The 25,719-nt window shown below is 35.1% G+C and overlaps 1 protein-coding gene across 4 annotated transcripts in view; it reads left to right on the forward strand.

Annotated features, from left to right (window-relative positions):
* Window positions 1-25,719, forward strand: part of RPS6KA3 (ribosomal protein S6 kinase A3) — a 102,066-nt gene that overhangs the window by 61,204 nt on the left and 15,143 nt on the right. For all 4 annotated transcript variants that reach the window (XM_043895079.1, XM_043895081.1, XM_043895080.1 and 1 more), the window contains 12 exons: window positions 4,641-4,721; window positions 5,455-5,534; window positions 6,130-6,236; window positions 8,761-8,798; window positions 9,030-9,172; window positions 9,350-9,420; window positions 16,642-16,730; window positions 16,917-16,981; window positions 17,064-17,166; window positions 19,869-19,993; window positions 21,944-22,069; window positions 24,096-24,185. In XM_043895079.1, coding sequence (XP_043751014.1) covers window positions 4,641-4,721; window positions 5,455-5,534; window positions 6,130-6,236; window positions 8,761-8,798; window positions 9,030-9,172; window positions 9,350-9,420; window positions 16,642-16,730; window positions 16,917-16,981; window positions 17,064-17,166; window positions 19,869-19,993; window positions 21,944-22,069; window positions 24,096-24,185 — 1,118 coding nt within the window. The remainder of the gene's footprint in view (window positions 1-4,640; window positions 4,722-5,454; window positions 5,535-6,129; window positions 6,237-8,760; window positions 8,799-9,029; window positions 9,173-9,349; window positions 9,421-16,641; window positions 16,731-16,916; window positions 16,982-17,063; window positions 17,167-19,868; window positions 19,994-21,943; window positions 22,070-24,095; window positions 24,186-25,719) is intronic.

Genomic DNA, 25,719 nt, shown 5'->3' on the forward strand with positions numbered 1-25,719 from the left:
GACCCTCAGAGACAGTGACTTCAATCTCTTTAGCTGCTACTTATGCTTTTTACCTCTACATTCAGTATTCTTATATTGTAATTCTTTGCCCATTTTCATTAGGGGACATAATCTTTTGACTTCCTACCATGGAAGTTTAGGATTTAGTTCTTTTATACTACCATCTACACACAATTTCCCTTTTCATGTCCTCCTAGTAATATTTCCATGATGCTTTATAAAAACTGTTCCTTGCTGAGCCAGATAGTATACTGAAGTCACATATCCTTCAGAGCTTTGCTGATTAGATCTCCTTTTTTAAATTCTGTGTCTAACTTTTTCTGAGTTTGCTTTATAGTTTTGGTGGAATACATCTTCTAGGAGGTACTTCAGAAAGGTTGGACAGTAAATTTTTTGTAACTTTACATGTCTAACAATGCCTTTATTCTACCCCCTCACTTAATTTTTAATTTGACTAGATGTAAAATTCTAGATCAAAAATAATTTTCCCTCAGAAATTTGGAGACATTGTCTCTATTGTCTTCCAGTTTCCTGTGTTGCAGTTATGAAATTTATTGCCATTCTGGTTCCCAGTCTTTGTGTGTAAGCTGCTTTTCCTCTTTAGACGTCTTTATAATCAATCTACTCTTTATCCCTGGTGTTCTGAAATTCATATAATGGTATTTCTTTAGTGTGGATTTTTAAAATTCATTGTACCAGAAATGGGGTGGTCTCTTTCAATCCAGAAGCTCATTTCTTCAGTTCTGAAAAAGTATTTTGTCATTTCTTCTCCATTTTACAACTGCTACTCTTTGGATATGTTGAACCTCTGGGTTCGTTGATTAATTTTTATTTTTTTCCTGTTTTCTAGGAAATGTTATCAACTATCTTCCAACCCTCTATTGACTTTTTGTTTCTACCATTATTTTTAACTTCCTAGATTTTTCCTTATTCTCTAATTATTTCATTTTTAAAAACTTTTTATTACGGAGAGTGTCAGACATCTACAGAAAGAAACAGAAAAATACAGAGAACCCCCATATACTCTTCTTTACCTTCAGTATTTCTCAACTCATGATCGATCTTTTTTATCTGTGTTCTTCCCCTTCCCCTGTTTTGATATTTGAAGCAAATTTCAGACATTGTATAATTTCTTGCATAAATGTTTTGGTGTGTGTCTCAAGAAGATCAAGACTCTTTAAAGAAATAATATAATTCTGTGATTATATCTGAAAGAAATTAATGTACAGATGTCTGATAACTGTTCAAATTTCCAGTTGTCCCTATTGTTAGAATTCATTTTTTCTTTTTACAGTTTGAATCAGGATCTATACTTTTCTATTTATATTGGTAGCTATTTTTCATGTTTAGAGTCTTTTCTTAAATTCTTGGGAATTCTTTGCTATCTTTCCCTCATTTAAGAGTGAGGTACCAAAAAGCTGATTGGAAGGGATTTTGTGGCAAGAATTTTCTGAATTCTCATTGGCTTCTTTTCCTTAAGCTTAGATTTTAGCTTTCTCTGATCTGCTGTGTGAGGTACCACTTGGTCACTTTCTGCTACTGCTGCTTCTCTTTTTTGTGAATTTATGTGTAATTTTCCCATTATTGTGATTTCATTAGGATTTTTGAAAGTAAGTAGAAAGTAAAACATTAATGTTTAATTAAAAGTCTTGTTTCATTTTGAAGTTTCTATTAATACAATGAATGGGGTCAAAAAGAAGTCAAAAGTGTTAGGTTGAGTTTATAGGGACTCTTGTCCTAATAAAGTAATCTGCGGGCCTAAAAGGTTTTGTAAACTATTGATTAAAGCATTTGCTTAAATGTAATTCTAGACACACAAATGGCATTTCTTCTTATTCGTTCTCATGTTCAAGTTAAGTAAAGTTTAAAATCTAATAACTAGTATGTAATAAAAATTATTCCAGAGGAATGTAGTTGCTTTGCCAACATGAGTCAGTATTAACAACTTCTATTTCAGGATTTAGAGTTTAACCAATATAAAATTAGTGGTTCTTCTGAACCACTAATATCCTAATCAAAATTTTTGATGGTAGGATGATTTATATTTGTCACTACGTCTTTATATACATAAAAGAAACCAGATTAGAACTATTGTACAGACCTGTCTCCAACAAAAGGAAGGAATTCTTTAGTGAGTGAATCTTACTGTTCATTTTGAACTAAACAAGGTCTCATCAATGTTGCTTGTAAGGAAACTATCTGACAAGATAATCATAATAGAAAGAAAACCATCTGGTTCTAGCCTCTTATTTTATACAGGAGGCAGAAATTCCCTGAACAAAGGATTTTACCAGGGTAACTCATCTAGTTATTAGCATGGCCACTAAACTATAGCTCTTAACTCCCAAGTAATTTTTTTATAGCAGTAGAATCATAGAAGAGTGATATACAGTAAATATATTGATAGGTATTTTTGATGCTTACTGAGCAGAAGAGTGATTTTTATTTTTTTTATATTTTAATTACATCTATAAATCAACAAATAAAATAGCCCAATATAAAATGCATAAGATATTTGAATAGGTATCTATAAAAGGATATATGTGAATGGACAATAAACATGAAAATGTGCTCACCATGACTAGTCATCAGGGAAATTAAATTACAACAAGCACTTCTGAGCAGAGGAGTGATTTTTAAATAATAAGCTTTGTATAATTACTGAAAGAGATAGAAATTTGAAATCTAGCTTTAAAGTAACCAGAACATAATCCAAGATTGTATGGGTAGTAAATGAAAAAGGGCAGTTTGGGGCTAGAGTGGAATAGAATTGTCAGCAGACCTAGGTGATGAACCTCATTCACATAAATAGTAGAAAGGGCCTCTTGGACATGAGGCACCAGAGTAGTAGTGGTAAGACAAAATAATGAAATCAGAGATTGATAACTGAATTTGATATATCAACAAAGCAAGTCAGGTAAAAAAGCTGTATTGATATCAAAGCAATTGATTCCTTTTCTGGTTTTGCATATTTTTAGTCACTGGCACCAAAATTTCCCATTTGGAGGTAGAAAACTGTTAGAATGGCAAATGTAGGATTTTTTTAAGCCTTGTTTATTTTTTCCAGAGGGCTTATATCTGAGTTTTAAATATCAGTAGTCACCTTTAATTGACAAGGAAATCAACTCTCTGTTCCCACCCCTGCCCCCCCAAAAGACTCGCCCATTCTTTCTATTTAATCTTTGGCATAACCATGCAGTCTCTTTGGCCTGAAAAATAGAAGTTATGTGTGATTTGTCCTTACTGCACAAGAGAAAAAAAAAACTTTAATGATCATTTTCAACTCTTACATCCATTCAGCTACCAACAAGAGTACTTATCAGATGATTAGTCATCAGTTTACTTGTCTCATTCCCACCAGATTATGAGCTTCTTGAAGATTATTTTATTTGTATCTCACAGTACCTGGCACACAGAGTTTGCTCAGGAAATGTTTTGTTGGTAAAAGAGATCTTTGCCCACATACAGGGTCAAATGTAAATTCATCCTGGCATTCCAAATTGTCAGGAATCTGAATCCTCCCTACTTCACATCCTCCCCCACCCCTTCGTTCTCCCCCTTCCCCTTCCTTCCGGCCCTCACCCCTCCACCTACACCCCCACCACCAGTTTCAACACTTATTAGATTCCTTCTTGCTCATCATGCATGCCTCCATGTCCTTGTTTGCACTGGTACTCTATACCTGGACTTTTCTTCTCTGTGTCCAATCCTTCTTGCCCATCTAAATTCTACTGTGAGAGTCCTAAACACCTCTTCACTCTAGCCTTCCTGTGCAAGTAAAACTCATCTTTCTCTTTTCTGAATTCTTGTACTTCTTACTGGTGGTAATACCTCATTTTATTGCTTTATCATATCCATGGCACTATAACTTTATCATATACATGGTGCTATAATTGAATATCTCTTATATCAGGCTCTGGGATATACAAACCTTATCTCAAATGGTCACACAGCCCCCAAAGATACAGTGATGTTATATCCATTTTATAGATGAAAGGTAATAAAGGCACAGAGATTTTAAGTAACTTGCTCTAGATAAAACAGATCGGTATCCAGATTTTTCTAATTCCAAAAATCTTTACTCTTTTAGCTGCACCACAGTATCTCCTCTCAGTATCTCTGCTCTCCTGCCCCCCTTAAAATATACCTTTTGGGGTATATCTGTCCTTCACCTTGTCTGCCACATATTTTAGATGCTTAATGAATATTTGTTGACTTGAGTTGATATGGTTGATAGGGAGAGGTGTTTAAACCTATTTCATATCTTTGTGTTTTATTATTTCATTAGCATGCCATTTTTTTTAAGTTGCTTCTTTTTTGGCCAATTTTCATAACTTTGATCAAAAATCTGATGGTAAAGCCAACATCTAATATGTTCTCTATTTTTTTAATGTAGAACACAGGTTTTATAAATATATTCAACTTTTTCTGGTAATATAATTTAGTTAAAAAATGAGTTAATGTTGAAAATTTAAGAGTAATGAATAGTTTTATTTATACATATAATTTTATTTCTATGTGAATTCACACTATTATACATATAAGCAAAATTTTATTTAATGTAGTCACCAAAGAGATTTTATTTCAAAGATTGTCTCTGGAAGCTATTGCAGTATAGCCATATGTACAATATTTTATAGTTCGAGACCGTGTTCGGACAAAAATGGAACGTGACATCTTGGTAGAAGTTAACCATCCTTTTATCGTCAAGTTGCATTATGGTAAGTTATGAACAACCTCCTACTTCATCCTTTTACCTCATTCTCCCACTCCGTGATTGCATGCAGATATACAAATGTATATAAATATTTACTTGTATATATTCATATATGTCTAGTAGATACATATAGTAAGTCATGGAAATTGAACCATTACTTCTTAGATAAATTTTAAAAGCTTTTATTGCATTTAGCTTCATGTTTCTTTTAAACATTATAGTTTCTGAGTAATAGCCATAGGAATGGGTAGTAATAATCATTTTTAAATTATAATAATTATAATAATGTGCCAATATTTTAGCCTAACTTAAAAGCAAGAAAAATCCCTAATATAGACATCCTGATGTTATTATGTGTAATTAAAGCTAACCAGTCCACATTTTTTTTGTAGTTAAGTGACATGGTTTTTGTATTTTGTTTCATGGTTAAGTAAGTCTTTTCTGTTAGGAATTTTTCTTACTGACCACATGTTTTAGAACTATTGTATTCTTGAGAGACTATTGCCTGAATAAAATCTAACAAATGTTCTAGTGGTTCCATAATAAGGAACACTGCATTTAACATTTCTACATGAAAACTAAGAGGCATTGGTGATTAACTTGTAAATAAAAATTAGTTTAGATCTATGATATAGTCATTATTGCTAAAATAGTGTTTATTTGTGAATGAGTTGACCTAATGTGAGCCCCCAAAATTAAACTGTGAATTAAATGGAAATTTTTATTTCTTGTTTCAGCTTTTCAAACTGAAGGGAAGTTGTATCTTATATTGGACTTTCTCAGGGGAGGAGATTTGTTTACACGCTTATCCAAAGAGGTATATAGTTAATCTCTATTTTAAATCTATTTATATGCATCCTGTTTTAAGTAAAGCTTTGTTATGTTTCAATATTACGCTCATCATATTTTCTCAAGTGGCACACAATTCTTGCATTGAAGAATCAGAGCCAAAAAGAGTTATTTTCCTAACTTTCAAATTTATTCTGAAGGTAGATTTTAAATTGATAGACTGTCTTTTGTCCTGCTTCTTTTAGTTTTAGGTTTTTCAGAAGCAATAATATATCAACAAATATCCTTGAACAATCAGTAGTGGAAATTCATCATGCATTGTAAAGATCAGTTTTCATTTCTAAGATTTTATTATGGTGGGGCAACAGTGGCACAATCTGAATATAGTTATTACTTAACAAAATGTAAAATTATTTCACGCACTGTGCATATTTAGCATTTAGTAAGTCATTAATTGGCTGGTGTAATCATCTTTGCAAATATCTTCCATAAGTGAATTATAGAAGAAACTACATCTAATTAGCATATTTATAACTTTTAATATTTAAATTGTAGGATGGAACTTTAAACAAAAATAGTAAACACCAAAAGAAAATAAAGACAGAAAAATTATTTTATTTTAGGTGATGTTCACAGAAGAAGATGTCAAATTCTACTTGGCTGAACTTGCACTTGCTTTAGACCATCTACACAGCCTGGGAATAATCTATAGAGACTTAAAACCAGAAAAGTAAGGAATCATGCTGCTAAGTTTAATACAGTGTAATGTAATTATTTAAGTGGTAAAACAAAATAATGTTATTTCATAGAACTACCACAGACATCGAGTTAGAGTGCCTGTGCTTCACATTTCTGCTAACCCTCTGTATTCTCATACTTTTAAATTTCTGTTAATCAAAATATCTGTTCACGTTATCTTGTTTTCATTTACATTCAAATCTATTCTCATAGATTTATTGGCAATTTGTCTTTTTGTGTGATTTTTCTGTTCATTGCCTTTGCTAGTTTTTACTTTGGAGCATTATTTTTTTCTCATTGATTTGTAAGAGACCATTCTTTATAAGCTAAGATTTTACCATTTGACATATATTGTAGATATGCTTTTCTAGCTTATTTTAAAATTTTATATTATTTTAACCTACACAAGTATTTTTTTCTCAGGTCTACAAATCTTTTGGGATCTCTTCTATGGCTTCTATTCTTAGGAGCCATAATTCTCTAATTTAGCTAAATTCATGAGAATTTTCTAATTCTCATTATCAGATTTTTTTCTTCTACTTTCATGGTTTCTTTTTTTTTTTTTTGCATTACTTTTATAGTAGTGGTTACCAAGAAACTAATATTTAAAAAATTGCACACAGTTCTATGCTTTAATTTGTCAGTGTTTACTGTCTACCACTTTGAGCAAGAAAGGGTTTTTTCCCATCCTTTTTTTTTAAGGATATAAACAAGAACCTTGTTCTATCAAGTATTTTTAAAAATAGTTTTATTGAGATGTAGTCCACATACTCCAGTGTTCACGGCAGCATTATTTACATTTGCCAAGATATGGAAGAAACCTAACTGTCGACCAATAGATGAATGATAAAAAAGATGTGTGCATTTCTCAGCCATAAAAAAACAAAATTTTGCCATTTGCAACAGCGTGGATGGACTTGGAGGGCAAGTCCCTATGATGAAAAGGACATCTTTTTAGGGTGTTAGTTCTTAGAAGGTCTTGCAAGTCTTCATAGAACTATCAGCTTTTTTGGCATTAGGTTGAGGCATAGACTTATATTACTGTGTTGTTGAATGGTTTGCCTTGGAAACGAACCAAGGTCATTCTGTCATTTTTGAAATTGCACCCAAGTACTACATTTCAGACTTTTATTGACTATGAGGGCTACTCCATTTCTGCTAAGGGATTCTTGCCCACAGTAGTAGATATAATGGTCATCTGAATTAAAATCACCCACTGCCGTCCGTTTCAGTTCACTGATTCCTAATATGTCGATGTTCACTCTTGCCATCTCCTGCTTGACCACATCCAGTTTACCTTGATTCATGGACCTAGCACTCCAGTTTCCTATGCAGTATTGTTCTTTACAAGCATCAGACTACTTTCACCACCTGACACATCACGGCTGAGCATTGTTTCCACTTTGCCCCAACCCCTCCATTCTTTCTGGAGCTATTTTTCTGATTCTTCATAGTATGTTGGACACCTACTGACCTCGGCACTGACCTTTCAGTGTCATATCATATTGCCTTTTCATACTGTCCATGATTCTTGAGGCAAGAATGCTGGAGTGGTTTGCCATTCCCTTCTCCAGTGGACCACGTTTTGTCAGAACTCTCTGCCATGACCTGTCTGTCCTGGGTGGCCCTTCACAGCATGGCTCATAACTTCATTGAGATCCATGTGATTTTTTTAGTTAGCTTTCTGTTATTTATCATAACCCATACTCAAGAGCACAATAAATACTCTTTATTTTTCCTTCTAAATTGTTTTCTAAAATCACAAGTTTGATTATCTCTGCCTTCCTTGCATGTAAATCTTTTATGATCTTCATTGCCCTTGAGAAGGAATCCAAAGTCTTTGGCATGCTGTATTGGCCCTTTACAGACTGGTCTCATTCATGCAGTGTACATTTCTTATCTGTGCTCTACCAGACACTGAGCTACAAGATGAATAAGGTCAAAGTCTCAAGGAGCTCTCAGTTTACTGAAAAAGAAAACACTGGGTAATACCAATATACACAATAAAAGGATGAATCAAAGAAAAGCAAAGAGTGTGAGGAAGGTGTGCTGAAGAGAAGAGGATTGTGTAAGTTGTGTCAGAAAAAAAGCTAGGAAGGAATGACTAAGTCAGATGCTTTTTAAAAGACCAAGAAAATGACAACACATTTGGCTTAAATTTCCAGACCCTTTGTCTATTGTTCAAGCACTAGGGAGTTTAGTTAGGCTACCTATGCACAAAGGCACTAGAAAGAGCAACTTACAGGAATAGGTTTTAGTTCCTTTCCTCCTAGTTCTCAAGTGTCCCTGGCTCTTTAATACAAGTTTATATCACTTTGTCTTTGGGATTTGTTATATGTATGTGTCCAAAAGGATAGTTTTTCTCCTCCTTTTCCTTTGCCTTCTTATTCGCAGTCTAAAGCAATGTTTTGGAATGACTATAGTGGTCTGATGCTTAACAAAGTAATTTCAGTTTTAGCTTCTAAAAATCTCTCTTTAGTGGTTTGGAAAGATTTTCTGACTTTGTTGTCTTTCAGCATTCTTCTTGATGAAGAAGGTCATATCAAGTTAACAGGTAAAAATCCTCATTTTGTTAAAACAGTCTCTCCTGCTCTATATAATTTCCTTTAAGGTTGATCATGATATAAATATTAAGTAACATATTGTGTTAAAAACTTGAAGTAGAATTTTTAAGTAATTAATGTAAATATTGGAACTATTAATGTGAACTTTGAAAGTCAACGTTTGAACTTTGTATGTGCAAATTATTGTAGGGTATTTATGAAGTTGGTGTTTATTTTCTCAGACTTTGGCCTAAGTAAAGAGTCTATTGACCATGAAAAGAAAGCATATTCTTTTTGTGGAACTGTGGAATACATGGCTCCAGAAGTAGTTAATCGTCGAGGTCATACTCAGAGTGCAGACTGGTGGTCTTTCGGTGTGTTAATGGTAAGGTTTGAGATTTTTTTTGTATTTTTTTGAAAAGTTCAGTAGTGACTATAGTAGAAATATGTCACTTATTTTATTCTATAGCAATTTTAGAAGATTTGATTGTGATTAAAACAATCCTTTTTGTCTTTTTGATAAGATTTTATACTTACTAATACCTCTCATTTTTCTTTGTAGTTTGAGATGCTCACTGGTACACTACCTTTCCAAGGAAAAGATCGAAAAGAAACAATGACTATGATTCTTAAGTAAGTATACCTTGAGTGTGTATGTTTTGATGAGATTTAAAAATCAGTGCTTCACACTAAAAAATGAGATTTTAGAGTGTTAGATATAGTACAATAAGTAACTAAGAAATTTATTGATATTATGATATTCATATTATGTGGTTGAAATATGAACAAACCCATATAATTATCTTCATGCTAATATTGAAAGCTTTACCTTTGAGATTTGGAATATGACAAATATACCCATTATTCTGCTTCTGTTCACATTGTTCTGCAGGTACTAGCAAGTACAGTAAGGCAACCAAAAGAAGTGCAGTTTAAGATTTAGAAAGAAGAAATAAAATTGTCATTGAGAATTCCCTGGCCGTCTAGTGGTTAGAACTTCAGACTTCCACTGGCAGGGACCCAGGTTTGATCCCTGGTCGGGGAACTAAGATTCTATAAGCCATATAACATGGCATGGCCAAAAAAAGAAAAAAATGTCATTTAGTTAAAATGATTGTGTCCATAGAAAATGCAAATCTTCATATAAATCCTTGGTATTAATAAGAGCTTGGTAGAGTTGCTGAATAAAGGGTCAATAAATAAAATCTATTTCATGATTGAATACTAGTGACAGAAAATGTAATTTTTTTAAAAAGATTCTGTTTACGATAGTATAAAAAATATCAAACCTAGAAATAAATCTAGAAGTTATTAAGAACTCAATGCAGAGAACTTAGAAAATGTATCAAGGTACTTCTTGCACATTGAGAAACCAGTACTCAGATAGTCATAGCAACATTACTTATAATAGCCAAAAGTTAGAAATTAGATTGTTAACAGAAGAATGGACTAATAAATTATGGTAAGTTCATACAATGGAATACAACAGGGATTGACTATCTATAAATATTTTAGACTTTGTAGGCCGCACACAGTCTCTATCAGATATTTGTATTGTTTATTCTCTCTTTCTAACACTTTTAAAATGTAAAAACCATTTGTAGCTCAAAAGCCATACAAAAATAGGCTGAAGCTTTTTGCCCATGGGTGTAGTGTGCCATCCAGGAAAGAAAATTAACAAACCACGGTTATATACAACTTGGGTAACCTCACAAGAATGTTGAACAAAAGCAATTCAGATACAAAGAATGAATACTACATAGATGGTTCTATTTATAAAGTTTTAAAAGCAGACAAACTAAAACATAGTTTTTAGGGTCCATATTTAGATGGCAAAAGCCTGTGGCAGAATAAGGAAAGTAGTTACATTGGATGAGTGGTTCTGGAAATCTTATATTTCTTTGTCAGATGACTGTTCACTTTGTGGTCAGTCACTGAGCTGTGTACTTTGGTTTGGGGTTTTTGTTTTGTTTTTTGCACTTTGTGTTATCCTTATAATAAAAAAAAAACGTTAAAAAGTATTTGCTATGTAAACAAATGTTCACTGAACCTTCATCACTCTTATCTACTCTGGCCCCTTCCTTTCAGCTAATACTCACACTCTAGTGTTGAAAAAATCAAACCATTTCTTTGACTTGGCCTTTTTTTCAAGTTTCTGCAGCATCTTCCTGCATTCTTTCGATACAATGCCTCTTTTTTTTATTATTATTAGTTGGAGGCTAATTACTTCACAACATTTCAGTGGGTTTTGTCATACATTGATATGAATCAGCCATAGAGTTACACGTATTCCCCATCCCGATCCCCCCTCCCACCACCCTCTCCACCCGTGTCGGGCCTGGTGCACTGGGAAGATACAATGCCTCTTTAAAGAGTAGTCTATGCTTTTTGTTACCTTTTTGGCTGTTTTAATCATAACCATAGCCTGTTTGTTGTTTACTTCTACCACCCTGTTGAAACGTCTCTCACTATAGTCATCAGTAATTTCCTGATTGCTCAAATTAGTGACAGATTGTTTGAAAGGTGACTCTTTGTATCATTTGTTCCCACAGTTCATTCAGTAGATGATTGAGGTCTTGCTATATATATGTACTTAGGATGCAATGTGAAACAAGACTGACAGGATCTTCTGTCATCTCACAGAGTTTGCATTCTAGTGGGGGAAACAAAGGAATTACTCTAAACAAATAAATATAATTTACTATAGTAATAGGAGCAGTGGGGATAATAAGCCAGGGTACTCTTGAAGTGTGAGGGCAGGAGTCATTTTAGGTGGGATAGTTAAGGAACGTCTCTCTGAGGAATATTTGACCCTGCTGGCCTCCTCCTCCCCACTTAGTTTTTCCTACTTTTATCTGTTGCTCCCACCTCTCTAACCATTCCTGTTTTGGTCTCTTTTGTTTGACTATACCTTCTCTGCCTGCCTTTGCAAAAATAGAATAATACAGTGGAGATACATATACAAATCAAGAGTCATCAAGATTTTGCTGCATTTGCTTTGTCTAGTCTTTTCTTTTTTTTTTTTCTTCTTTCCTGAGATATTCCAAGCATTCCATGTCATTTCTCAGCTGCTTCAGTTTGCGTGGTAATAGTCATCTAATATCAATCCTTAACCAGATCTTTCAGGTTTTCTCCAAAACTGTGTCCCAGATCAAGTTTGCACCTTTCCTTTGGTTATATTTCTTAAGCTTCTGTTCATTTAGAACAGGGTACTCCTGTTTTTCCCCTGCCATTTACTTGTAGAAATTATGTCACTTTTATATCATTTCACTTTCTAAATTTATCTTGTCAAAAGATAAGACCACTTCTCAGTATCTGAAACAAAAAGTATAAGGGTGGTTCTGTTGCTTACTATAGTAAGGGAAAGCGATGGTGGTCCAGCAGCATCTCTCCAAGCATAGTAGACCACTGTTCTTATATAGGGTTTGGAGGAAGGGTGGAGTTCAAGAACTGGCAGGTTTTCAGGGCCTTAAGTGAGTTGACATCATCTGTAAGAGTGTAGTTCCTTGGGTGGGACTGTTGGTACTCAGGTCTGGTTATTGGAGTTAGTTCATTCTTGTTTGGCTAATTTTCACAGATGAACAGCAGTTATTGAATGGTTGGTTTGCAAGAACAAAAAGGAAAGGCTGTTCATCTAGGCAAATCATCTTTGATCAATTGACTGGTTCTGGTGACTTGTTACCATGGTTACATAACAATTAGTCTTTTCCCAGGAATGTGGATGTTTCTTAAATTCTCTTTGTGGTGTTTTTTCACTTACTCCTTTATCCCATTTTTGATTAAACTTTTTTGGCAAGATTATTTCCATAACTTGTGCTTTTGCACCCTATTACATCATATCAAGAGACTTACAACACTGTGTTGCACCACTATATGTGATAAATTCTTGTGATTATAGCTGATCCCTCCGTTGTTAAGTTCCATGTCAGGCTTTCATCTAATAGTTCATCCATTGATAATCATTACTTGAAACAGTTATTTTATTAGGGACTTTAAATGGTGTATTTTCTGTTATTGTTATTTTTTCATTTATTAGCTGGTGTTTTCCGAAATTATAAACTTTTCTTCATCAGCTAGGGTTATTTAGTTATCTTGAAATTAGATTCAAACAAATGCAAAATAAATATTTGATTCTTTTCTTAATTATTTCCAATTGTCACAGCCCTAGTTACTTCCAGTGGGGGTGATGTCCATTGTGAGTTGGGTTTTTATGCTACTTTTGACTTTTTCTTTTTCCTTTTTTTTAAAAACTATAACAAGCTCATGGGATTTAATAATCTGTTTGATTCAGCCAGTTGCAGTCATTACTTTTAATGCCTAAATTGTTCTTTTCCTGAACACCTTTTAAATGTTCTCGTTCCCCAGGGTTCCATCTCTGATGTGCTTTTCTTTCCCTCTGGACTCACTTTCCTGGATATCAATCTTTCCAATAACTATTAAATATTTTAATTACTCCCAAGTCACTCTTTCTTAATTTACCAGACACCAAACCTGTATTTCCATTTACTCACCTGCATGTCTCACCCAAAACAAACGACATGCATGACTTAACATTTTTAGCTAAATTTATCTTTGTTCGCTGTTCTGTTCCTATTCTTGTATTCCCAATTAGCATTTCCATGCACCCTATTTCCCAAGCCAGAAACCTAGAAATCATTCTTAATTTCTTCCTCTTGCACTCACAGGTATTCACTAAATTCACTCTCAGAAATATTTCACTCTCCCAACCTTTCCTCTGTATTGTACTGCTTATAGCTCTCAGATCTCCTACCCATGGTGATCTCCTACCCACACTATAGGGTCAAGCTTCTAAGTAGAAAGCCCACTGCCCACCACCTTTTACCACTCAAGATCATTCTGTACTTCCCTTGGCATTATCTTCTTGAAAATAAGTATGGTCTGTTAGTCCACTGTTTAAAGATCTCTACTATATTCGTGTTACCCAACACGGTGGTGTTTCCCCTTGTTTCAGTTGTTTAACATAACCCTAATTATATAAGATGTTAATAGGTATTGTCTGAAAAAGCGATGCTAAAAACAAATGTTTAGAAAAATACTGACTTCTTAACTCACACTTATCAACCTTTCGTATACAACATATTTTATGTCTCCTGCATGGGGTATAATAGATGAGATTCCACAAGCTCATTGGATCATGAAATATTTTGTTGTTATTGCTTAGTGTCTAGAGAAATTAATGTTATTTAGTAAAGTATTGAAGGAATACTGACCAAATGAATAGATTCTCAACCTTTAATTGCACTTAAGGCCTTTTACAATCTCCCATATTAAAATAAATATCCCCTACGGTTCCCTTGAGCTTCCCTGGTGGCTTAGTGGTAAAGAATCCACCTACCAAACAGGAGACATGGGTTTTATCCATGAGTTGGGAAGATCCTCTAGAGAAAGAAATGGCAACCCACTCCAGTATTCTTGCCTGGGAAGTCCTATGGACAGTAGAGCCTGGCGGGCTATAGTCCGTGGGGTCACAGAAGAGTCGGACATGGCTGAGAGACTGAGCATGCACACATGTTCTCTTAGCGCTCTTCACATGTGCCCTTCTGGGTTTGCCTCTTAATGTACAAGGGTTATCTATACCCATCTTCGTCACTGACCATTGGGGGCTGTCTTTATGTGTATGCTCAGCTCTAAGCAGTGTCTAGCACACAGTAGCTTCAATAACAACTCACTGAATAATAAATGGATCTATTTCTGAAATAGACATTTCTCTACTAGCCATTTTGTCCATCTCTGTTATTATTTTCATACTTATAGGATCATTGGTTTCCTTAATTTGTAGGTTGAGAAAAAGAATAAAATTATATATTAGAGCTGAAACAGACCTTCAAGCTCATCCAAGCTAGTGGTTTTCAGACTGTACCACAGACATCTTAGATGTTCCACAGACCCCTTTCCCACCAGCTCCTCTTCCTTGCAGGGCTGTTAAAGGGAATGGAAGGAAAAAATAGGTATATGGAAACACATGTTCTCTTAGCAGTTTTAAATGTTGGATTTCTTAAATTCCTTTTGAGAAAGAGTTCCAAGTCTACCATTTGGCAACCATTAATCTAACATCCATATCCCCTTGCTTATGAAGAAGTGGTAACAGGCTCAGGGTGATTGGCTTTCCCAAAGTCACAGAGATCTTAGTAACAGATCCAGATGATCTTACTTTTACAGTAGTGCTTTTTTAAAAACTTCTGAAAAGTGAAAAAGTTCATTACAAGATTTGGGGCTAACATTTATTATGTTTTCACACAAAAACCTTGACCGAAATATTCATAGCAGCTTTATTCGTGATACCCCAAACTGGACACAATCTAGATGTCTGTTAACAGGTGAATAGACAAACTGTGGCGTGTCCTTGTCATGGAATACTACTTGGCAATAAAAAGGAATGAACTAATAATACAACAGCTTGGATGGATCTCAAGGAAATTATGCTGCATGAAAAATGTTACATACTATATGGTTCCATTTTACATGGCGTTCTTAAAATGATGAATTTATAGAAATGGAGAATAGATTATGGTTTCCAGAGTTTAGGAATCAGGGAAGGAGGGAGGTGGGTAGGGTTATAAAGGAGGCACTTGAAGGATCCTGGTTGTTCAGTACCTTTGCTTTGGTGGTGGCTACAGGAGCTTAGAAATGTGATAAAATGTTATAGAACTTCAACTCACACCTGTAAGAATGGCTGTCATCAAAAAGTCTGCAGATAACACATACTGGATGGGACTTCTCTGGTGGCCCAGTGGTTAAGACTTCACACTTTCATTGCCAGGGGCCCAAGTTCAATCCCTGGTCAGGGAACTAAAATTTCACAAGCCGCACAAAGCAACCAAATAAAAGTGTGTTGGAGAGTATGTGGAGAAAGAGGAACCCTTATACACTCTTGGTGGGAACATAAATTAGTGCAGCCACTATGGAAACAGTAGGGAGGTTCTTCAAAAAACTAAAATTAGAACTACCATATGATCCAGCAGTTCCACTCCTGGGCATATATCTGGAAAAAATGAAAACACTAATTCAAAAAGATATATGCACCCCAGTGTTCATAGCAGCACTGTTTACAATAGCCAAGACATGGAAGCAACCCAGATCCCCCATTAACAGATGATTGGATTAAGGAGATTTGGTGTGCGCACGCACATGCACACACACACACAAAATGGTTAGCCATAAAATAGAAAGAAATTCTGCCATTTGCAGCAACATGGATATGCTAAGTGAGACAGAGAGAGGCAAATACTGTATGATATCATTTATATGTGGAATCAAAAAATAATGCAAATGAATGTATATGTAAAACAGAAACAGACTCACAGACACAGAAAACACACAGTTACCAAAGAGATGAAGCAGGAGGGACAAATTAGGGGTATGGGATTAACAGATACAAACCAGTATGTATAAAATAGATAAGCAGCAAGGATATACTATATAGCACAGGAAATTATGGCCATTATCTCATAATAACTGAAAGTGGAATACAGTCTGCAGAAATACTGAATCACTATGCTGTACACCTAAAAATAGTATAAGGTAAATCAATTCCAGTTTTTAAAATGACATAGAACTAAACACACAGGCAAATAAGTGCAATAAAAATTGGAGACATCTGAATGAGATCAGTGGATTCTATCGATGTCAATATCCTGGTTGTGATATCGCAGTATAGTTTTATAAGATGTTACTATTGGGGGAAATTGGGTAAATGGTACATAGGATCTCTCTGTATTATGTCTTACAACGGAGTTTGAATCCACAATTATCTTATAAATAAAAGTTCATTTTAAAAATAAAATACAGATACCTCCAAAAAATAAAATGTTATTATATGGATTTATTATTTAGAGCCAAACTTGGGATGCCACAGTTTTTGAGCCCAGAAGCCCAGAGTCTTTTACGAATGCTTTTCAAACGAAATCCTGCAAACAGATTAGGTAAAATTCTTAATTTGTTTCTCTTTTGTGTTTAGTGATGTTTGTTTTCTAGAGGGTGGATGGGTATTTGTACTGTGGAATTATGAAGTAGTAGGGCAGGTGTTAAAAGTGAAGACTAAATAAGCATTGTATATCTATCCTTGAAATAAAATTGCTATTTAATCAAAGCTAATTAATTTTTGATAGGTGCAGGACCAGATGGAGTTGAAGAAATTAAAAGACATTCATTTTTCTCAACTATAGACTGGAATGTAAGTATCAAATGAAAACTTGCTTGAAATATATATTTTTAATAATTAACACATGACTAAGGCTCTCTTTTTCTCCCTCCAGAAACTGTATAGAAGAGAAATTCATCCACCTTTTAAACCTGCAACTGGCAGGCCTGAAGATACTTTCTATTTTGATCCTGAGTTTACTGCAAAAACTCCCAAAGGTAAGGAGAAAATGTGAAAACCCAAATATAAGACAATCTATATATTTTTTCTTGTTCAATCAGAAAAGCTTATCTAATATAAATCTTTATGCTGTCCTCATTTCTCCCCTTCATACAATATCCCTGCTGCAATAACTAGATCATTATTAAATCCTTTATAGCATGTTATAGAAATTAAGGTCCTTGTTAAATCTTTTAGCAAATTATGTTGTGCCTTATACAGATTTGAAAACATCATTTGGTTGTGCATTTATTTACTTGTAGCTATGTTCACATGAAGTACTCTAGCATAAATAGTGCTCGTGGAAATACTTGTAAAGTTCAAATCCCAAACATAGCTTAAACTTTATGTGAGGTGTGATAACTTCAAAATGATTCATATCCTGTATTGCTACTGCTACTGCTAAGTCACGTCAGTCGTGTCCGACTCTGTGTGACCCCATAGATGGCAGCCCAACAGGCTCCTCTGTCCCTGGGATTCTCCAGGCAAGAACACTGGAGTGGGTTGCCATTACCTTCTCCAATGCGTGAAAGTGAAAAGTGAAAGTGAAGTCTCTCAGTCCGAGTCTTAGCGACCCCATGGACTGCAGCCTACCAGGCTCCTCCATCCACGGGATTCTCCAGGCAAGAGTACTGGAGTGGGTTGCCATTGCCTTCTCCATATCCTGTATTAGGATATCCTAAAATTACTGTTGTAACTGTTATAGAGAAGTGATCTTTTGAATGGTAAGCTATATTTCATTAATTTATATGTGCATTATACATAATGGTGTGTTTTGCACTTTAATATTCTCTTATTTAGGTGTATTAAATCCCAGGTTTATCACTGACAAGTAAATAAATAGAAAATGTACTTGTGTGTATCATTTAAATCTGGCTATAAAGCTTTACAGCCAAAAAGCCTGACAGTCTATAATATTAGCATTGAAGGGTGTTTATTTTTATAAGGCAGTCTTAGAAATTTGGATTAATACATGAATAGAATTTTATCAAATGCATAGGCAATGATATGCATAGAATTGATGATACACAGAAGTATTTTACTTTGCTTTCTTAATACAAGTTATTTTGATAGAGGGAAAATCTTAGAATAGAGCAGCTCTGTTTTATGTTCTGCCCAGATAGGTTCTCTTAGCAGACGTCTTCAGTATAGTGGGGCTTCCCTGATAGCTCAGTTGGTAAAGAATCTGCCTACAATGCAGGAGACCCTGGTTCGATTCCTGGGTTGGGAAGATCCACTGCAGAAAGGATAGGTTACCCACTCCAGTATTCTTGGGCTTCCCTGGTGGCTCAGCTGGTAAAGAATCCTCCCACAATGCAGGAGACCTGGGTTTGATCCCTGGGTTGGGAAAATCCCCTGGAGAAGGGAAAGACTATCCACTCCAGTATTCTGGCCTGGAGAATTCCATGGACTGTATAGTCCATGGGGTTGCAAAGAGTTGGATACAACTGAGCAACTTTCACTTTCAGTATGATACTGCCACATTAATGTAAAATTCACTAAATATATATTGCTGAAGATATCAAGCTGATATTAAAAAGAATTTTATGTGGAGTTGATGTTTAAGTAGATATACTTGTTTTTTGCTTGCCTGTAGCCTTTAGAGTATGTTTATAAATATTAGTATGCCTAGTTGGGTTTTTATATTTATGAATAACACATTTATTATGCTTTTATTATTTCTTTTTCTAGTGAACATTAGGTATATTGTGAAAGTATTTTTCTGTTTTTGTTAATGCCAATAGATTCCACAGAAATAGTTTGAATAAGTATACATGTAAATGTCATAAAATACATTTTAAGGACTGCATACCATGATTGTCCTAGGATATATATATATATACATTTGATATTTTATATATTTAGTAATTTTAACTGGAGTTTAGATTTCTAGATTCTGATGTTATATCTTGAGACCACTGGACTAAATTTTGTTTCTCCTAAATTATCTGTAGATGAACCTTGTATCTCCCTGTAACCAGGAGCTATAGTATTGTTAGGTTATTATTTAGAGCTGGACTATCCAATATGGGCTTCCCTGGTGACTCAGAGGGTAAAGCATCTGCCTGCAATGCAGGAGACCTGGGTTCGATCCCTGGATTGGGAAGATCCCCTGGAGAAGGAAATGGCAATCCACTCTGGCCTGGAGAATCCCATGGACAGAGGAGCCTGGTAGGCTCCAGTCCATGGAGTTGCAAAGAGTCGGACATGACTGAGCAACTTCACTCACTCTCACTCACTCATCTAATATGGTAGCCAGTAGCAATATGTGGCTATTTAAATTAATTAAAATTAAAAACTGTTTCTTAGTCACACTAATCACATCTCAAATTCTCAGTAGCTGCGTGTGGCTAGAGGCTACCATATTGGGCAGTGCAGATAAAGAAAATTTCCCACTGTAGGAAATTCTCTGGGACAGTGCTAGTATAGAATAACAGTAACCCAGTAATTTATTCATTTAGTATATTCTTCAAATGAATTAGCTATTTTCTGGGCTCTAAGGGACTAAGATGTCCTAGTTGTGATGGCAGTAAGCCATCAGGACAGTTCTGATACAGTGACTCACTGAGTTATCCTGAAAGCACTGAATACCTGAGAAGTGGAGTTCCAGAATAAGTGAGAAAGGTCATAATGTGGACAGTTCTTCCCTTAATTACCTTTCAAAGCAGTTGCCTTCATAGTAATTTATTATTATTTTCAGATTCACCTGGCATTCCACCTAGTGCTAATGCTCATCAGCTTTTTCGGGGGTTTAGTTTTGTTGCTATTACCTCAGATGATGAAAGCCAAGCTATGCAGACAGTTGGTGTGCATTCAATTGTTCAGGTAAGTGAATGTCTAAGTAATTTTAAATTTGAAATGTTGTAAGATATAGTTCACTGTGTGAATAATTATGTTAGATTTGATCTGCTGACTTTAAGTGAGCAGCTTAAAATGCATTGTATATCATTGGCCCTTAGAAATTTCTTTCATATGCCTTTGAAAAGGTTGCATGTGCCAAAATCCTGGATACCTATCTGACTTGAAAGTGAAATTCTAAGAGAGTTGAGATCGATATCACCGTCTTGTCTCTCTTGTCTCCTGTGCCTCAGAATGTTTATCAGGCCTTGTTTGTTTCATCCTCTGTCTCTATTAGATCAGATACGATGAGCTGAGGTCTCCTGTTTCACTGATGTTTTATAACAGGGGTCAGCTGACTTTTTCTATAAGGAATAGATGATAAATATTTGAGGATTTGTAGGCTATATGGATCTCTACTGCGACTATTCAACTCTGCCATTGTAGCACAAAAGCAGCCATAGAGTGTCCATAAATGAATCAACATGGCTGTGTGCCAATAAAACTATATTTAGAAAAACTAGCTGTAAACCAGATTTGGGCCATAGACCATAGTTTGCCAACCTCTGACATAGGAGTAGATAAGAAATAAAAATGAACTTAAACTTTAAGTTTTCCAGGTTTGTGTCTTTATTCTTTTGGAGCCTGCATTGTCATTAGGAACAAATGCCTGTGGATGCTGCCTTAGGGTGCCCCCTACTTCCCTTTTCCCCTCTGTTGATCAGTGCAGGAGAAAAAGAAGTTATAGAAGCAGGTTTCTGAGTGACTGTGAGAGTGTGTGTCTGTGTGTGTGTAACAGGAAACTGCACTACTAAATTAAATATTATTAGAGGAACACAAGTAGTTCAAACCATTAGATTTTCTTTCTTCCCATCCTAGTATCATTGAAAGATAAATTTAATTCATCTTCCTAATCATAGAGGGAACTAGATACATCTTTTGAAACATTGAGCTCTTTTTAGGGTATAATTAGTGCTTGAATTTGCCTGATGATTAAATTGCTTTTGCACTTAAGTTTTTTTTTTCCACAAGTCAGTCCTCTTGCTTTCCGCTTTCTAGAAAATCAATTTAAACACTGTTTTTTTTTTTTTTAACAAAGTTCATGTTTAAATAGTCTGTCCCTTTTACTATGGCAGGCATGTGATGTATGGTAAGTGTCTAAGTCAAAACTTCTGTACATAACATAGAAATCATAAACATTTTTTCTGTAGAATTCAAGTTTTAACCTATAGGCATGCTGAGGGGTGTCTTCAATACTATAGGCAAGAGCAGAACAACTCCCCTCAGTCTGTTTGTAGAACTAGTAATTTGCTGTTCATAATCCTACCCCTTATTACTAGTCCTCAAGCCATTAGCAGCTTCTCTAGACAGAGTCATAATGAAGCTATGACTTGAGGGTAGAGAAAGGAGGGCATGGCTAGTGATAGTCCAAAGTGACAATAAAATAAGTATCACCTTCAGATATATTATTTTCTATAATCCTCACCTTCTGAGAATACACAAGTTCAAGGGTACATGGTCTACAAGTGGTGCATCTAAGACAAGAATCCAGATGTTCTAATTCTGAATCTTTCTGATCTTTTCTTCTACACCAGAGGTTTCAAACATCTCCCCATTTGCTTCAAAGACATGTAGCCATTTGGATAGTAGAATGGGTAATGATCACAGGCAAGACTGTCAAAAACCACGTAGCTCCGTGTTTTTTGTTCTACATATTCAGTTTTCTCTTTTTAACATAAGCTTTTTAAAAAGGAATATTTCTTGCTGTACATTTTATCATAGACACATCTGAAATACAAAGTTGTAGAAGAATGACTGCAGTTAACATTCACTCTTAATTTTACTAAATTCATTTACAGTGCATGCTGATGTTTCCCTATTACATAACATACCAAAGTCATTACAGAGCTCTTTATCAGCTTATAATTGTGTCTGTAGCAGTTGCACAGGAACAGTATCCAGTTTACTGATGGATATGAAGTAAAAGAAGATATTGGAGTTGGCTCCTACTCCGTTTGCAAGAGATGTATACATAAAGCCACAAACATGGAGTTTGCAGTGAAGGTAAGTGTTTTTAGATTTAAAATGCAATTCTAATACTTATAAGTAAGAAAAAGATCTGAAGGGATGTACATTAAGATATGAATAGTGGTAAATATTCGTAAATACTCAGTGAATAAAAGTGTGATGTTTTTATTTTATTTTGCTTTTTGTGTTTTTAAATTTTCCAAAATGCACACGTATTGCTTCTGTAATAATAGTTATTTAAGAAATAAAAAATAAATAAAATGTAACTCTAACAGTTCTTATTCATGCATGCTAGTACCAGTTAAAAATTACACTCTGCTTTGCTATGTGTGTCCTCTGTTATAAAAAGGTAAGGTAATTTAAATGTCTAACTAGTGATCTTCGGGATCTTAATCTGGAACCATAGATTCCCCTGTAAGCTCAAAAGATAAGGCAGCATACATACAGTTTGAGAAAGGTGGTACCAGTTTTCACCTGACCTGGTTTTTAGTATCATGCCTTTTATTCTCAGAAGTCCCCATTTATAGTCAAACTTTCAGGGAGTTCCTTGAAATTTTATGCTGGATTTTGTATGTGTCTATTTTTATGGCAAAAATATTGATACATCCTTCACATTTAAAAGGATCTGTGAACCAATAAAAGAAAAAGAACAAATGTCATAAAATATATCATCATTAGCTGTTTTAATTTAGTTAAGTGTCCTAAGACAATAAGGAATTTCTTAGCCAAAAATCAAGACACATGCCTCTATGAGGAAGTTTTGAGTCCAAACCCGGACTTCCCCAGTGGTCCAGTGGTTAAGATTCTGCCCTTCCACTACCAAGGGTACAGGTTCAATCCCTGGTCAGGGAACTAAGATCCTGCAAGCTGCATGGGTGTGATCAAATAAATAAATAAATAAAAGTAAATTTTAAAAATTAAAAAAAAAACCAAGCCTCCCAATGTGTTCTGGTTTTCACAAGACTAGTGCCAAATCATTTCCTTTGAGTTGGCATGTCTTTTCCCTGTATCCTTCCTCTTAATCATCCATCTGCCTGATTCCACACTATCATTTGCAGTTGCTCACAGTGAACACTTGTATGTTTGTCTTCCCCATTCTCCAAATAAAGAACTGTTTTCACAATAAGTCCATTTCAGATAGCAGGTTTGGCTCATATTAAGAGTTACAAGCTCTTTCCTAGGATGATGGAGCATTTGGGTATTTATTACATATGTTAATTACTAAGCTGTTTTAAAACTGAAAGTATGAAGATCACAAAATTTGTTTTAGACTACCTTTTGGATGAAATGAAAGCAAAACTTGTTGCCTTTTAAAAAATATAGTACTGCTTTAACAGATTAAAACATTTAGAGGAGTATTCTGAAGAAGCAGCTGACATAAAAGGGTTGGAAAGCTAAATTAGTATTTTAAAGGGCTTTATTATAATAATTAAACTTAATTCTAGCCAAGTAGAATTTCTAGGTATGGTATTCTGCTTAGCTTTCTGCCTAACTTCAAAAATAAGCTTGTTCTACTTAACTGTTAATTAATTTTTTATAAGTAGCTTACAGCTAATGGGATATTCCATTGAAGCATTTTATTTAAAAAAGTAAAGGTAATCCAATAACTGTATTGAATTACAATAAACAAACTCTGGTGGTGGTTTTAAAGATATATCTTGCTCTTCTTAATTATCTATATTGATAGAGGTTAGAAGTTAACTGAGTTCCCAAAGGTCTTAAGACATTTAAAAATGGAAGAAAGTTATGTTAACTGTGTTCTTGGTACCTTTTCTTGAGGCTTTTGAGCTTTTGTTAAATCCTAAACTTTTTACAAACTTAAACTAGACAGACCTGATGTGAATATGACTCAGGGCATAGAGTTTATGGCCTTACCATCTATATCAAGACCGGCATTCAAATTTTGATTAGACAATTTGGCCAGGTATTTGAGTAAAAATTGTTAATAAGTGGCTTATAAATACAGTGTTTACACAAAATAACACCTAAATCTGTAGCTGTAAATACTTGAAGTTTATACTGTATAGTTCATGAAATTTTATGATAAATATTTGCCTTTTAGATTATTGATAAAAGCAAGAGAGACCCTACAGAAGAAATTGAAATTCTTCTTCGTTATGGACAGCATCCAAACATTATTACTCTAAAGGATGTAAGTAGATTCTTTTAACATAGATCATTTGAATCAGTTGTCTAACTCGCATTTGGAATCATGTGTTAGACAAAGAACTCGATATAGTGAGCAAAAAAAAACAAGAGGACAACATACATAATTCAAGTTACAGAAAAAAATCATGTATATAGTTAATTTTTCTGCCTTTACTTTAAGAAGAAAAGTATTAATGATATTATTGCTCTTAACATCAGTATTTACTGGAACACTTAGGTATTAATTATATTCAGGTTGAACTAAGTCAGGCTCCGGCTGTGTGTGTGTGTGTGTGTGTGTGTGTGTGTGTCACTCAGTCGTGTCTGACTCTTTGCAACCCCATGGAGTGCAGCTCGCCAGGCTCCCCTGTCCATGGAATTCTCCAGGCAAGGTTACAAGGAATGAGTTGCCATTTCCTTCTCCAGGGGATCTTCCCAACCCAGAGATCAAACCCAGGTCTTCCTCGTCGTGGGCAGATTTTTCACCATCTGAGCCATAGGGGAGGCTCTGTAGGCTCCCCAAACTGTCTTCCATAGTACTGCCAGAGGGAGCTACCACTTCTGTGGAAGTAACCATGCTACTTTCCTGCCTGTAGTTCAGGCTGCCCATCACCTCTGGTCCCTGCCTCCCTCCGTCTGTAGTGTTCACACTTCCTCACATACCCCATGCTCCAGCCATGCTCAAGTATGTACATTTTTTTTAATGTTTTCTTCTACTGCTCTTTCTTTTATATGATTCCCTCTGTTGGGAATACCGTTTCCCTTCTTTGCCTGGCTAATTACCACAATCTAAGACTTAGCTAAGGCATTACGTCCTTCAGGCTTCCTATTCTGCCCACCACCACCCCCGAAACAAGTGAAGTTTCCCTCCCTGCTACCATTGGCTTTCGTCATAACAGATATGTTGGCAAAGGTTGCAAACTCCCCAGGCAGCATTAAGTCCTCTCTTGCTGATCGTGCTCATATGGGTTTAGAGGCCGTGTCTGGGTATTATAGACCAGAAATGTCATGTAGCCAACTCAGTCAGAGGACTCGTAAGGTACCTTTCACCTCTGAGATTTTGTGAATTCCAGCGTTTATCCCTCCTTCTCCTTCCTAACTGAAACTCCAGTTTCCTCAGAATAATGTATCACTATTCATTGTTAGAGGAGGTTAATATAATCCATTAAAATGTGAAGCTGTTTCACTTAAGTGACTCTTTAATTAATATAACCTCCAAGAATCCAACCAAGTACATTAAAAAGGAAATGTAGAAAATATTGAATACTTAATTTCAGTCTTGCCTGGGGAATTCCATAAGCTATTGCTATTTTTTATATCTTTGCTCCTTCATGTCAAATTCCAAAGTCTCTAAAATAATCCCCACTTTTGTTACAGCATCGCCAACATTTTTTAAAACTCATTTCTATGTCTGTTTCTCCTTACTAGAATAAAAACTTTGAGGGCAGGTACCTTGTTTTCTCCATATTCGGGGCCCCAGTACATGGTATCTGTTAGGGAGCTAAACAGAGCTGTGCAGTAACTCTATGAGAAGAGGG

The sequence above is a fragment of the Cervus elaphus genome, chromosome X (genome assembly GCF_910594005.1).
Source record: "Cervus elaphus chromosome X, mCerEla1.1, whole genome shotgun sequence".
Classification (NCBI taxonomy): Eukaryota; Metazoa; Chordata; class Mammalia; order Artiodactyla; family Cervidae; genus Cervus; species Cervus elaphus.